The sequence below is a fragment of the Myotis davidii genome, unplaced genomic scaffold (assembly GCF_000327345.1).
Source record: "Myotis davidii unplaced genomic scaffold, ASM32734v1 scaffold267, whole genome shotgun sequence".
NCBI classification, from domain to species: domain Eukaryota; kingdom Metazoa; phylum Chordata; class Mammalia; order Chiroptera; family Vespertilionidae; genus Myotis; species Myotis davidii.
In genome coordinates, this window is record NW_006297747.1 from 960,705 (window position 1) to 977,024 (window position 16,320).

Sequence of the window (16,320 nt, forward strand, 5' to 3'; positions counted from 1 at the left end):
CTATCTCCCCTTCCTCTTCCTCCCCCGTTCCCCCCAGTTGAGCACAGAGAATAACTTAGTTCCCATGAGTCTCAGGACTGTTCGGTGCTGATCCCACTTGATGAGACGTAGTGGGCAATGCAGGACGGCTTTCAGAAGCCACGTGGAAGGGCCATGGGTTTCTGGATCGACCACATTTCCGACCAATGCCAGACTGGCTCGGTCTTAGACCCGAACGGGAGAAACGCCTTTGGGTGCGAGAGTTAATTTGACAGGGAATGTCTTCTCCTTGGAGCTACCTGCTGGGAAACGATGGCCCCACAGGACAGGTGTGGGCTGCTTGGAGACGGTGAACCTCACACAGCCGGCCAGGCACTTCCTGCAATGAACACTGAGCCCGTTTGCCTCCAAGGATGAGTCAGACTGGAAAATGAGTAAGGCACCAACACATGATAGTGGAGGAGGGCTGAGCCTCCCACTGCCTACACTCCTGGGCTCGGAAAGGCGGACTGGGGCTGCTGGCTTCTGTAGTCTCCGCAGGAAGCCGTGGGCTCTTGGACTTGGTCGTCTCCCATGGAGATGGTTGAAGTCCAGCTGTCAGGGATACGTAGCAGACATCTGTGCTCTGGGTCAGTCAGGGGAAGCCGGCGATTCCGGGATTCCACGCCATCAGCTTTCAGATGCGGGAACAGCGAGCTTCGTGAGTGTGAACTCCTTTATCACTAACCTAAAAACAAGTTCCTCCAAGTGGGAGCTCCTTAAAGCTCCCGTGTCTTCACGTGAAAGTCAAAGATGGTCACTTGAGCAAGTGCGATTTTCCACAGGCCTATTATGGGACGTGTAAAGGTTGCGAAAAGTGCTGGGTCAGAAGCTCTGCCCCTTCGTTTTTAATTAGTTCCTGGTGTTAGAAAGCTGCTCGAATAAAGACACGGAGACCAGACTGTGGGGCGGAGGTTGCCTGGCAAATGGCCTCTCCTAGTTTGGCCTGCATTTCTCCCTGACGTCTTGCTTTCTGCTTTATTTTAGAATGCTTTGCAGAGCGCTTCTTCCATGATTATGTATCGGATACAGGGCATTGTTACCTTTCCTGTGCTTTCTCTTCTCAGTGTGTGAGGTATGGATTCCGGAGGTCAGGGAGGGCCCATGGGTGCGCGGTGCAAGGAGCAGCTGGTGGCATGCTGAGTGCTGTGCCACCAACATGCCAGGGCCCTGAGCGGACACACGCTGGTCAGATGGGACCTGGGACACACTCTGACCCGGGGGTGGGGAGGGCAGACTCATTTCTCCTGCTTCTCCTTAGTAACAGCCCGCACCCCCCCCCCCCCCCACCACCACTTAAAAAGGGGAGAGAGAAGAGTCTACTGGGATGAGGCCAAAGATAATGTTGAAATAGCCGAGAGGTGTAGGTGACAAGCCCTTGCTTCCCCAACAATGCCGGCTGGCACTGGCTAGCCCACTGACACCGCTTTCTAACACCAGGAACTAATTAAAAACCTGAAAGCCCAACTGGTCTCTGCTTGCAACATGTTGTCCTTGCCCCTGTGGGGAGGCCTGAGCCTGAGAATGTGCCTGGCACACTGCAGGCACCTAGCAGATGCTGGCAGAATGAAGGAATAGCAAAATGGCAAACCAGAGGAGTAACACTACTATGTTATCACTCCACATAGTGTGCCTACTACACAGGGAGAACTCAGCTGGTATTAGGCACTGTGCATAGTCCGACAATGATCTCATTTAAGTCTTACTGAAGCATAGTAACCTCCACCTTGTATAAAAACTGCTCTTTGAAGCCTAAGTGCCCATCAGTAGATGAATGGATTAGAAAACTGTGGTACATCTACACGATGGAATACTATGCTGCTATAAAAAAGAAGGAACTCTTACCATTTGCAACAGGATGGATGGAACTGGAGAGCATTATGCTAAGTAATATATATATAAACACACATATATAAAACTCAGCATAGTAACTGTAATATCAAAACAACAACAAAAAAACCACTGCTGTTTGAAATTCTCTGCTATTGTTAGATAGTCCCTTGTCCTATAAACTGTCATTGTAAACTCCGTTATTTTCAGATAGTCCCTTATTCTGTAAAATAGCTGTTTTAGTTTGAATAATAGAAAAAGATAAAAACTTAACTGTCTGACCTTGCAAGCTAGCCAGCTAATGGAAGGGGCTGATACGTTGACACTGATAATATTCTCATGCCAGGTGTTTGTTAGATATAATATGTACTCAAGGTTACAAGTTATCTGCAAAAGTAACATACACCAAAGCCTGAAAAGATATAAAAAGAGAATGCTTCTTCCTTTGTTTGCTCAGAATTTGGAAGACATTTTTCTCTGTGCAATAATAATAAAGTGTAACTCCATTTCTCTAAGCGGTGCTTGGGTTTTCTCTGGTCTTCTGTAACATTGCCATAAGCATCTGTGGTAGAATATCACTATCCTTATTTTATAGATAAAAAAAATTGAAGCTCAGAGAGGTTAAGTCACTGGCCTGACATCACCCAGCTAGAAGGTTACCAAGCTGTGGTATGAACTGATGTTTGTGACTCAAACAAAGCCCATGTTCCTAGCCCTCCCCGTGCGGTCACTGGTCTCCAAGCCGGCTGCCACTTCCCCGCTCAGCGGTTACAGCTGCTCCTCCGCCTCCTAGAATCTGAATGGGCTTTGCTGGCTCCCAGATAGCAGGATGCAGCAGGAAGTACACACTGGCCTTTTAAGATTACATTGTAGGGAGTCTGGCAGCTTCCGCCTGGGCCTCTGGGAACACTTGCTCTGAGGGCCACCAGCTACAGGTAAGACGTCTGAACACCTGAGATTGCAACGCTGGGAGCTGGCTGTGGGGAGGCTGCCTGGGGATCAACAGCAGCCATCCTGGCCCAGGCTCAACATAACGAGGGGAGGAGTCCCCCCGACATTGGAGCTGCAGGAGACGCCACACGGGGAGGAGCTCAGGCTCAGACAGATGTCCCCTGTCCAGCTGCCCCAGCACCTGCAGCCACCTGAGCCACCCCCGCAGAGGCCTCTGGTATTGTCAGGCAGAGCAGAACTGCCGTGTTCTGCCCAGATTCCTGACTCACGAAATTGTAAACATAATAAAACGGATGTTGTAGCCGGCTAGCGTGGCTCATTGGCTGAGCATCAACCTATGTATGAATCAGGAGATCATGGTTCGATTCCTGGCCAGGACACATTCCGAGGGCAGAGGGGGGCGGGGCGGGGGTGGGGAGGCAGGCTCGATCCCCAGTAGGGGGTGTGCCAGGGGCAGCTGGTCAATGATCCTCTCTAATCATTGAGGTTTCTATCTCTCTCTCCCTCTCTCTTGCTCTCTGAAATCCATATAAATATCTATTTTTTGAAAGGATGTTGTTTTCTGCCATCAACTTTTGGGGTGGTGTGTAAGCACCCACAGGTCACTGGAGCACCATGCAGTAAAGAAGAAGGCTGGTGGGACCCTCATCCAAGCAGCGGGAGGGGGCGCCTCAGTCTCAGAGCTGGGTGGGGTGAACTGTGTGCGGCCACAGGAGGCCAGTCCTGAGACTCGCTCCAGCCCTGGCTGCAGGGAGTGGCTGACGCCTCAACCCATCCTGGTCACAGGGCACAGCAAACACTAAGGTGTCCCTTCCCACAGGCCACGGGCCACAGGGCTGGAGCAGGGCCTTTTAGGTGGCACAGTTACTACCTCCCTTGGGTATAAATGCAAACTCACTAACCTCCCGTCTCTCCAATGTTGAGACTCAGCTGTCTCCGACCGTGGCTCCCTCTGCCCCTCCTCGCTTCTTGGAAAATTCCTGCGTTGGCCTTTCCAGAGTCACACTTACTCTGGCAATTGGCCTTGAGTATTTTCTACCTTCCATGGACCACCCAGGAAAGTAGGCGGCCCAGGTGTGTGCGTGTTTGGTACGGGGGTGTTTGGTGCAGGTGTGGGGGGTGATTACTGGGAAGAGCATGCGCTGAGCCTCAATTTCCTTATTTTAAAACGGGGATAATGACATACGCAGTGCCTACCTCACTGGGTTGTTCTGAGAATCACTTAAAGCAACAGTTACTTAATGACCATACCAGACAAAATTATTTACTGTGCTCTACAGGCAGACTCATTTAATCCCGACAGCCCCGTGCCATGGGCTATTATTATTCCTGTTTTGCCTGTGGGATAATGAAGCTTAGAACGGGTTAAATAACTTGTTCATGAAGCCAGCACCTGGCTGAGCTGGGGTTGGAGTCCAGGAGTTCTGGCAGGCCCTGCCCTTGGCCACTACAGCTTAGAACAGTGGTTCTCAACCTTGGCTGCACATTAGAATCACCTGGGAATCTTTTTAAAATCCTGATTTCTGGGCCTCATCCTCCGGAAATTCTGTTCCTTTGTTACTAATGTTGTGGCTCCACCCCATAACAAAGAGACAAAGCTTCTGGTACCTAGAATGAGGAAGCTGAGGGAAGAAGCTTCTATGATGAAAACGCTTAAGCTGAAAGACTTCTGCAAACTGTAAAAAAAAAAAAAAAAGACCACTTGAAAACATTAAACCCAGAAGCTCCAGGAGATTGATGCATCTGGGTTGGGGTAGGGCATGCGAGTTGCCTGGGTCTCATGTCAGGACCAGTGGAGAGGCAGCCAACAGCAAAGGGTGTCCTTTGTGACTGGACACGAGCCACCAGCACAGGGGTTCTCACCCTGCAGGTCCTACCTGAGGCAACACTGTGTCCAGCAGAGGCTCTGAGTCATGATTTAACCCCTTCCCCAATAATTTTTTTGTTGAAAACGTTTCTTTTTCAGACTAATTTTTTTATTTTGGTTCTATATAGTATTTTCGATGTTGGTTATGAAAACAGTTTGTAATTATTTTTTCTTCCCATTTTTGTGGTTAAGAATAGTATTTCCTCAGAAAGTTTCTAGATGAAATTATTTAGAATGGTACGTATGTAGCTGGTTTTGAAGGTAAAGTTTTTAGACGAGTATTCTCGTCGACGACTGAAAAAAGAACATTTTGTGAAAACGTGTATACACGTTTCTGCCGGGGAAGGGGTTAATGGGGACAAGTGCCCACTGAAGCACTGACCTTCCCTCCCCGCACAAGGAACTTTACTCGGTGGATGAAGAATTGCTACAGTAGAGGAAGCCGAGGAGCCATCCTACTTTAAGGATAGATCCTGATTATAATCCAGGGATGCAACCTTGTTTTTGTTTTGCAAATTGGAGACTGTGTGGGCTGCTTGTATTTGCCGTGGGCCCATAAGGCAGGCAGGACTGCAGTTGAACATCCCCATGGGTGCGGGCTGACCCCCGCCTCCCCCCGTCAGGGCTCAGTCCCTGTGGCCTGGCCTGCAGTAAGGGCCCAGGAAGTGTTTGCTGAATGATGGGGATGTGGGGGGTGGGCGGAAGGGCAGGAGAGGCTTATAGAGAGACAGAGAGATTCCTGCCCCCCCTTTGTCCTCCTGTGTCCTAGTCACACGCTGTACTTGCTGTAGGCAGTTGGACAGAGGAGAGCAGAGCAAGGACAATGGGCCAGGTACAGAAGGTCACCAGGGTGAAAAGCCCCAGGTGCCTGGCAATGGAAAATCAATTGTCGGGTGGGACCTCGCCCCCAGGGTGACTTTTCCTCCCCTAGCATATGGCTGGGCATGTGGTTTGGACCCCCTGACCTTTCCTCCCTGGAGATAACAGTGGGCCTCAAGTTGTATTTCAGCTCCAGGCCGAGATAAGCAAGGAAACCAGCCAAGCCTGAGGTCAGGACCAGCTGCATGGAATAATAACCCCCTGCCCTGGCGCCGGCCAATCAATACAGGGGAGACCACAGCCCTGCAAGGACACACCTGGAAAGCAGCTGAATATTCTGTGGAGATCTTTCCCTGGGACCGTCCCTAAAATCTCCACCCTTAAAACCCTGAGGATGGAGGCCCCAGAGCTCTCCCTTTGGGAGCATGGCCACACCGTCCCCTTTTCCCTCTCCCTCCCCAGACGAGCCCGGGCACTTTACCATTAGCTTCCTCACTCCCAAGCTCCAAGGGCCCTTCTTTTACTGCCATCACTTATTCCCGAAGCCCATTTCTTCCAGGAATGACTTCGTCTACCTTTGTAATTTACTAAATAAAGATTTTCTTACAGTTTGGTCTTGCTCTGAATTCTTTCCTAGTGAGAACCCAAGTACTGAGGTTGTGTTAGGAAAACCACAGCAGACGACGACAAAAACAGATCCGGGAGCATGGCCACGCCTTCCCCTTTTCCCTCTCCCTCCCCTGCCCAGCCCCAGGCACTTTACCATGAGCTTCCTCACTCCCAAGCTCCAAGGGCCCTTCTTTTACTGCCATCACTTATTCCCGAAGCCCATTTCTTCCAGGAATGACTTCGTCTACCTTTGTAATTTACTAAATAAAGATTTTCTTACAGTTTGGTCTTGCTCTGAATTCTTTCCTAGTGAGAACCCAAGTACTGAGGTTGTGTTAGGAAAACCACAGCAGACGACGACAAAAACAGATCCAGAGACAGAAGCATCAGATCAGATCGTGAAACCTCAAAGGGAAGGTAGGGGATGGGGAGGGTGGGGGTAAGGGGCAGAGATCAACCAAAGGACTTGTATGCATGCATATAAGTTTAATCAATGGACAGACACCAGGGGGGTTGAAGGCATGAGTGTGTGTGTGTGTGTGGGAGGGGTGTGTGTGGGGGGAGCAATGGGGAGATAAGGACACATATGTAATACCTTAATAAAGAAAAAAGATTCCATTTTAGTTTCTGGCAACCCTTCAGGTTTCTTACAATAAAAACAGACTCCTTTGTTTTTTGTGAGTATAGGTTTTCTCATTGTCCTAGTTTAATTACTTCATTATAGTTATAAATTTATAATTTAGCGTTTAACATTTTTCATTAGTAGGGGTCTGACTAAGTGCTCTGCATAGAGCCTCGACGTGGAACATGGGGCAGCCCTTTCAAAGGAAAACTGAGTCATAGTTAAAAAAACTAGAGAAAAGACTGTAAGCGAAAACATATGTATACATACAAAACTGGGTGGCATCTGTCCACCTGCGTGGGAAACAGAGGTACGATGTGTCCGCGTGTTACCAGTGGTTACTACGGCGCATGGGGACTGTGGATGAATTTCCTTCTTTGTACATTTTGAACTTTATTCAAATGAAGATGGATAATTTTATCATCATCAGGCTAAGCCTTTCCGTTTTGATAATTAAAAGCGTGAGAAAAATCAGGCTCGAAAGAGTCTTATTTGTTCTTTACCTGCCACCTTGGGGTTTAGCGCCCCCTCATTCTTTCGCAGAGAGGGCTGGGAACTGTTTTCCAGGCAGAACCCAGGCCCTGTTTGCAGGTGGTGCCATGGCTCACCCCCACGTCCCAGTGGGCTGGCCATTTGTTAGGCTGACCACTGAAGGTTACAGGGTTTGGGAGTTGCAAGTAAGAGAAAAATAGGCATGGTTAAACTATGAAAGACTGCAGACATCCTCTTTATAGAGAGGTGAGAATTAGCGAGGGTCTAGCAACACTCACGGCTTTAATGCTGGCTATGAACAAAGTTTAAAAAACAACCTCGCCTGTTTTAAAACTATTGAATGGGGTCCTTCCCAGTTTTTTAAAATAGACCCAATACTCCCGCAGAGAATGCATCAAAGTCTCTCTGATCTACCTACCTCGATTCTATGACTTAGAAATTGGACTAACCGAGTGAGTAATATACATACATTATATATATATGTCCCTTACCTATGGTGGCCTTCGAAGGATGATCACTGCAGCCTTGGGATCTGGTGGCCACTGAAATCCTCAGCCCCCCAACCCCCTGTAATCCTAGCAGCAGGGAACACCCCTTCATTAGTTTGAGATGAGAGGGGCAGAGAGCATTGCTGAACCCATGTTTTGAACCCCACACGTCTAGTCTCATAACACCCGCTTCGTTTCTACCCAATCCTACTGCTCCCTCTTCCCCTAAGTTTCCCCTGCCGGGAAGGTGGGAAGCCTTTTGTTCTATGCGGTCTGCTCCGGGCCCAGCAGGTTAGACATGTGAATGGAAATCAGCTGCCACAGACTGCGAGTCTAGAAGGCAAAGCAGGCCTGGTGCGTGCTGTGGGGAGGTGCTCGCTTTTTGTCTTGGGAACCCCCGTGCCATCTTCGCTCTAGTCTTTTCATCCACCTGTCATCTAAAACGGAAAATACCACAAGCGGAATGGAGCACAGAGTCTAAGAAATGGGAACAGGCTTAGAGATCAGTAGGTATAACACTTACTGAGGTGTGTTCTGCAGGACGCCACCCCTGCAGGTGCTCTCCCCAAAAGGCTGCCTAACGAAAGCACTTGGGAAGCGGCACGCACACTGCACCCCCTGCCCCGGAGTCTGAGCACACGAGGCTCGGCCATGCCCCAGAATGAGTGAAGTACGTTCAGCTCACATGCTAGCTCTTGTAGGGGGCTTGGGCCTCCCTTCCCAGGTCACAGGATCTCTGTGGGAAAATGCTCTGAATTTCAAATCTAACTCTCCATGAACTGGAAGCATCCTAGGGGCCACCACATTTTCTTGACGGTAGCAGACACTCAAAAGCATCGTGTGACCCATAAAACACCTATAAGGTCAAAGTGGCAATAACTTTGCAATGAAAAATGTATATGTATTCATACCTGTCAGCTAAAAGATTAAATGTATACTCAAAGTATTTTCTTTCCTCTCTTGCTTCCCTCTCTCTCCATCCCATCCCTGCCTCTTTTCTTTTTTCTTTTCTTTCTTTCCTTCTTTCTCCTCCTCCCCTCTTTCTTTCTCTATCTCTCTTTCCTCCCTCCCTCCATTCTTCCCTCCCTTCTTTGCCATTTGGGCAGCCCAGAGGACTGACTCGTATCAAAAGAATTTTAAGGCTTCAAGACTGGACTGGATATGGAGCTGCCCTACATAAAGATACAAAATCCATGCTCAAAGAGGCTTATTTTAGCTCCAGCAAAGCTTGTTGCATCTCAGAATCGCTCAAAGGCCCAGGTCAAGGCTGGTGGCCTCTGTTACTATTTTTGAAGTCAGACAAACTGTTCAGAGGACTGAAACGGTGGTTTTGTGGTGGGAGATGAAAATCATTTGGAGCTGATACTGGAATCCTAAGCTAGTGAATATCTACATGAAGTCAAACATCTGGACGAAGACATAGAAGACGAAGCCATTCTCCACACGATTTCCAAATGGATCAGGGATATCACGTTGATCTTAAAACGAAACACTAAACTACTTTTTCCCCATGTTTCATCCCAGTATTCTCGTGTCGCGCACACATATAGTTAAAAACCTCAAGGGGGCAGATGGTCCATGGGTATCATTTTTAGTTCAAATGTAGAATAACGTTTGGATACTCTTATGAAGGCAAATTAAATATTTTTAAATTAGAAAAAAATGTTCCAATATTTTAGGAAAGGCTGGACTTCACCCTAAAAAGTACCGGAATATTAATGTTGACATTCAGTGAAAACAAATGGAGGCAATACGCCAATATGAGGCCTGCAGAGTCGATGTTTTCTATGAGTCCTGTTTTATTTATGTATTGCTTCCTATTCTTTCATTTCTTTTACAAGGGCAATGGGAAAACTTTGGACCATAAATACACTTCCGGCAACTCTATCTTATGTCTCTTAGCAGAAAAAGGGGCCAGGCTGTCTGTCAGTGGTAATGTCGGCGGGCGAGGAGAGCAGACAGGTGGAAATGGAGCTCACGTCTAACACCTATTATTTATGAGGCACTCTACAATGTTCCTTCATTTCTATCCCCATGAAAACCTATGAGGTGTAAATCCTTGGACCCGTTTTAGATACCAAGGAGATCAACTCAGGAAAGTCCTACAGCTTGTCTAAGACCAGGGAATGGGGAGCTGTAGGGGGTGTGAACTCTGACCTGCCTGTTCTTTCCGTGACAGCAGTCCGACTGCCACAGGGAAAGGGGTTTCCTGCAAACCAAAATATAGGTGGATAGGATGGAGTTTTGCTGCTTAAAGAGACAACCGCATTTCACAAGAATATGCTTACGTCACCAGAAACCTACTCCTGAAATGACTTTAATCATCACGGTTGATTCCATGCAAAGAAACACATCCAGAGATATTAGGAGCTGCCTTTGAGGGCTTTGCTTTGCAGCCCTTACTGTTACCACATGTAACTTTTATGCTAGTCTCCTAGTACAAAAGGGCTCCTAAAATAGAGGGAATTGTTTAAAGGCACATGAACATTCAAGCCTCAAAAACTGAAAGGAGTGAGCCACATGCAGAGTGATCCATGCTCTGGATCATATCTTAGAATGATCTACCTTAGAGTCTGACATACCTTAGAATGGTGTAAATTTTGCATTGTGGTGGTGTGTGGTCCATGCATGGTTGGCAGAACTCAAACAGACTGTTTCAAGAAGTCTTATCCCTGACATTGAACTCCCAAGAATATATTACCCTGCAGTATCGATGTAATTTCTTTTTTGGGGGTAAGAAACCATTTAAAAATATATTTTTATTGATTTCAGAGAGAAAGGGAGAGGGAGAGAGAGACAGAAACATCAATGATGAGAGAGAATCATTGATCGGCTGCCTCCTGCACGCCCCCTACTGAGGATTAAGCCCGCAACCCGGGCACATGCCCTTGACTGGAATCTTACCCGGGAACCTTCATTCTGCAGGCTGACGCTCTATCCACTGAGCCGAATGGGCTAGGGTTGATACAATTCTTTATGTATATTTCAAACACACTGAACAGAGAAGAACTGTCAAATTAAAGTGACATTTTAGAATTCTCCTGATTCTGAAGTATTTCTGGTTACAGCCATATCTGTTCTATCTGCTTCAAATGCAGAATGCCATTCAATTTGTACCATCTTGAAGATGTGTGTGTATTATGGGAACACTTGTTGTTTTCTAGAATTGTTTTCATTTTCCAAGTTTGTAATATATGGGTTAGTTTTTAGACCTAATAACAAATAGGACTCTAAGAGATACAACACCATGAGGGCATCATTATAAGACTAACTTCCGACTAAGCCAGCGGTTCTCAACCTGTGGGTCGCGACCCCTTTGATGGTCGAACGACCCTTTCACAGGGGTCACCTAAGACCATCCTGCAGATCAGATATTTACATTACGATTCATAACAGTAGCAACATTACAGTTATGAAGTAGCAATGAAAATAATTTTATGGTTGGCTCACAATATGAGGAACTGTATTTATTTTATTTTTTTTTGTTTTTGTTTTTGTTTTTTTTAAAAAATATATTTTATTGGCTTTACAGAGAGGAAGGGAGAAGGATAGAGAGTTAGAAACATCAATCAGCTGCCTCCTGCACACTCCCCACTGGGTCTGGGTCCGCAACCAAGGTACATGCCCTTGACCGGAATCAAACCCGGGACCCTTGAGTCCGCAGGCCGACGCTCTATCCACTGAGCCAAACCGGTCAGGGCGAGGAACTGTATTTAAAGGGCCAGAAGGTTGAGAACCACTGGACTAAGCCAATGGGCCAAATGTTGGTGTTCCCAAATATTTTTGTGGGTGTCTAATTTGACTGCTATTCAAAATAGAAAACCACAGATATTGTATGAGGCACTGACATTTATTTTTTGTCCAAACAAACCCAGACTATTATGTTCTACTATTTAGAAACAGCAACCAGAGAAACGGACAGGCACAGTGAAGGAACAGGAGGCTGGAAGACATTTCCTATATTTTGATACCAGAGAAAGAAAGGGATTCGTCAAATCTGAAAAGTGAAGTTAGTAGTTGAGCAACGACCTTTTCGATACCAGGTAGAAGTGGAGTGATACAGAAAAAACTCAGGAAAACTGAGTCTGCACAATACCTTATACTAGGTATACCTTAATTTTGGGTAAACATGCCAAGTAGCTTAATGGCAACTTGGGCTTTCAAGACATTCCAGGTACATTTGGGAAAAGATTTAAACTGCCCGTAGAGGGCAGCTACTCACCACATCGAAGGCGGTAAACACGTGACAATAGTGGTGATTGGACTTCAAATCTTTTGTGATGTAAGCAAACGTGGAGAGGTCTTCCGGGTCCTGGGCGGCACAGGAGATGTTACGAATTTCATGCTCAGCAATTATGTTCTGGAAGAAATGACATGAATGACCATTGCTTTCCTTTGCAAACCAGCATATTTTATTTTATTATTATTTTTTCAAAATCCTCACTCAAGGATATTTTTTCCACTGAATTTTAGAGAGAGTGGAAAGGAGAGGGAGAAACATAGAAACACCGATGTGAGAGAGACACATCGATTGGTTGTTTCCCACATGCTCTCGACCAGGGCTGGGAGCCTGCAACTAAGGAAGGTGCCCTTGGTGGGAATTGAACTTGGGACCCTTCAGTCCACAGGTGGATGCTCTATCCACTGAGCCAAACCAGCCAGGGCACAAACCAGTATATTTTAGAACCAAGGCAAATGACCAGAGAAGCAGCCGCTTTCTCCCTTCCTAGAATGTTCTAGACCAGAAACCTTCAAAGTGATCCAACACACTCTCCACAGGTAAGTGTATGCCAGGTCTGGAAGGCATGTGTTCGTTTAATTAAAAACAACCTAAAATAGTCACATCCTAGAGCAGCGGTGCTCACCAGGTGCTGCGCACAGAAGCAGTTGGGGTGGCAGCCGCTTCTTTATAAAGAGTCATTGCTAATCACTTTCCTGTCTCCATTCCCCACGGGCACCTGTGGATAAGCAGGGCGGCCTCCTCCTGCCCTGGTCTGCACACTGGGAGGAACTCTGCCCCAAGGAGGCTGATCCGCACCATCGTCCCACCCCTGTCTGCTCCCTGCCCCTCCTGCCCCAGGGCCAAGGTTGGTGCAGAAGAAGGCAGCAGGCAGGCGGAAGTATCAAGGGGCTGTCTCTCTCTCTTAAAAAATTTTTTTTTTATTGATTTCAGAGAGGAAAGGAGAGGGAGAGAGAGATAGAAATATCAATGATGAGAAAAAATCATTGATTGGCTGTCTCCTGCATGCTCCCCAATGGGGATCAAGCTTGCAACCTGGGCATGTGCCCTTGACTGGAATTGAACCTGGGACCCATTAGTCTGCAGGTTGACGCTCTATCCACTGAGCCAAACCAGCTAGGGCAAGGTGCTGTCTCTTGACTCTGTGCAGGCTAAGGTGTAGGGGTGGGAAGAAGGAAAGACCACACTGCACTATTTGGGCCTTGGATGCCTTGTTTGAGTTGGGGTATTGGGTGTGACACTGTGTACACGCTTACCACTGGGGATCAAGCCTGCAATCTGGGCATGTGTCCTGATTGGGAATTGAACTGTGACCTCCTGGTTCATAGGTCAGCACTCAACCACTGAGCCACGCTGGCTGGGCTCTTGCAAATAATTTCGATGCCCCTCATCCCTACCCAGCTCTCACTGGTTTACATAATTTCATTTTTCTCTCTGTAGCATTTCTTTATGCCATCTCTCTGCCAGCACCCTCATCCCAACCTGCCTCTGAGGATCACTGGTGGAAGGTGAGTGAGGAAAGGTGTAAGTACCATTATCCTGAAGCACAAGATGACTAAGAAGCATCCTTGGCTGCAGACCCCTGCTAGAAACTTCTTTTGATACACAGATGTACAGTGGGGCCTTGACTTACGAGTGTCCCGACTAACAAGTTTTTCGAGATACGAGCCGTCTCTTGGCCAATATTTTTGCTTTGAGTTGCGAGCTAAAATTCGGGTTACGAGCCAGCTTCAGATACCCCACCGCTAGTTGGCGCAGCAAACGTCACAGTGAACGCCACAGCAGCCAGCAGCCCCAGTGAGGACTTCATGTCCCTCACTCTCCTGGGCTGCGTGGCTGGGAAGCAATTATAGAATTAACACATAAAAGAAAATTAAATTAAGACATCCTTCACCGGGGCCATGTCTGTTGACATTACATGCAGTGCTCTGTCAACTATAACTCAAATTGAAATTGGAATCCCATAAACAAGTAAGATTCTATTGCAAGATAAACGGTTTCAAAACAGGAGATCATGAGCCTCTTCTGGCATTTGGAGAGCATTTCTTCGAGTAGAAATATGCATTAGGAATGAGTGAGTCTTAAAATGAATTTAAAAATAGTAAGATCTACAAAGCCTTTGCAGGTACGATGGAGGCAGGTGCTGAGAGTCTCTACCATGATTTTAATTGGGGGCTGTCAGTACCTCGGGAAGTCTGGGTGGATCTGGTCTCATCTGTCCAGGATTCACTATTACCGGAAACAGAACTTTGGCTCCAACTGTTAACTAAATTGGCATTTTGTGTTGTTTCTTTTTTTTGGTTAATCCTCACCCAAGGACATTTTTCCCATTGATTTTTAGAGTGGAAGGGAGGGGGAGAGACACAGAGAGAGAAAGATCGATGTGAGAGACACATCGATTGGTTGCCTCCCCCTTGCACCCCAACCCAGCCAGTGACTGGGCCAAGGACTGAGCCTGCAACTGAGGTACATGCCCTTGACCGGAATCGAACTTGCAACCCTTCAGTCTGAGCCAAACGGGTTAGGGCCATTTCGTGTTCTTGAGATCATTTACCAGCATAAAGTGGGTCAACTTCTTGGGAAAGCATTACAGTGAAAAGTGCTCCATGGTTTTTATTGCACTAAATTTCTGGAATCTTGCCAAATGATAAGATGTCGTGCTTGATGATTTTCAATGGTGTATGGCAGCATTGTGGCCCTGGGCCTGTGTAGGGAGGTATTTTTTTTTAATTTTAAAATTGATTTCGGAGAGGGAGGGAGAGGGAGAGAGAGATAGAAACATCAATGATGAGAGGGAATAATTGATTGGCTGCCTCCTGCACTCCCCTTACTGAGGATTGAGCCCACAACCCGGGCATGTGCCCTTGACCGGAATCGAACCCTGACCTCCTAGTTCATAGGTTGACGCTCAACCACTGAGCCATGCCAGCCAGGCGAGGGAGGTATTTTTTAGCAGAACTTGATATATCCACAGTGCCAAAATGTGGTGAGGACCTGGGATCTCACTACTGAAACACTGACATCATGAGGAGGGACAGGTGACACACCTCAGTTTAAAATGAACTCTTACATTGCTCAGCCCCCACACTTACGCATGTTCTAAGGAGCCTAGAAGCAGTGGTTCTCAACCTTGGCTGCACATTAGAATCACCTGGGAATCTTTTTAAAATCCTGATTTCTGGGCCTCACCCTCCGGAAATTGTTTCTTTGTTACTAATGTTGTGGTCCCACCCCATAACAAAGAAACAGAATTTCTGGAGGATGAGGCCCAGAAATCAGGATTTTAAAAAGATTCCCAGGTGATTCTAATGTGCAGTCAAGGTTGAGAACCACTGGGGTAGGAGGTGGGAAAGTCAAGTTTTAGTCCTTCTCCAAGATCAATAGATTGTGTGATTGCTCGACAGTCCCTTAACCACTCTACTTGTCCAGGTCAGGTTGAACCAACCCCTCGACTGTACCAGGGCAGGATTAAAGAGATGTAGTGGTTAGGAGAGAGCTGCTTATGAAGAAAGGTCAACGAAAACATCAAATATAAATGTTAAGGTGTAACTGGGTTGAGCCTAATTACAGGCCTAGTGGTCACTAGTAACTAAAGATGCCAAGTCTTCCAATATGTCTACATGTCCATGTCCTTCTCTTCAAATCAAAGTGCTCACCAAGATAACACTTCCCCTGGGGAGAAATCTCTGGTACAGACCAACAGCAGGACTCTGGAGTTTATGTACCTGCCCCTTCCCGGCTGTGGGCATTAGAGGTTGGTCTTTGCTAAGGAACAGAGTGTCGTACAAAGATGCCAGTGCAAACACTGCTCGCATCTAGGTGTCCGAGCACAGTTCCTTCCACGCCACGACCTGAGGGGTCAAGGTCCTTCAATTGTGGGTCCTCCATGACTTCTGAGACCAGGCCTGCAGCCCTGGTTGCTGGTAGTGTTGCTCAGCCTTCTACAGTCAAACCCCACCAGTGTGGTGTTGCACCATTGCTTGTTTCTACTCCTCCAAATACTGCCTGTCTACTTTAGTCCTCACACAGCAAGCAACTCCTAGACCAGTGGTCGGCAAACTCATTAGTCAACAGAGCCAAATATCAACAGGACAACGACTGAAATTTCTTTTGAGAGCCAAATTTTTTAAACTTAAACTATATAGGTAGGTACATTGTTATTAACTTAATTAGAGTACTCCTAAGGCTTAGGAAGAGCCACACTCAAGGGGCCAAAGAGCCGCATGTGGCTTGAGAGCTGCAGTTTGCCGACCACGGTCCTAGACTATTGTCCTGAGTCCCCTGCTCTCTCCCAATCCGCTGTCAGATTGGGGCAGATCAGCTACATTGCAGGACACTGGGATGGGGACCCTGGATAGCCAGTTAAGGTCAATGTCCCCACATT

General features: G+C 47.1%; 1 protein-coding gene across 6 annotated transcripts in view; it reads right to left on the minus strand.

The window, feature by feature from the left end:
- LOC102774146 (ankyrin repeat and sterile alpha motif domain-containing protein 1B-like) overlaps window positions 1-16,320 on the minus strand; it is a 71,553-nt gene that overhangs the window by 6,974 nt on the left and 48,259 nt on the right. For all 6 annotated transcript variants that reach the window (XM_006773341.2, XM_006773340.2, XM_006773339.2 and 3 more), the window contains one exon: window positions 11,919-12,056. In XM_006773341.2, coding sequence (XP_006773404.1) covers window positions 11,919-12,056 — 138 coding nt within the window. The remainder of the gene's footprint in view (window positions 1-11,918; window positions 12,057-16,320) is intronic.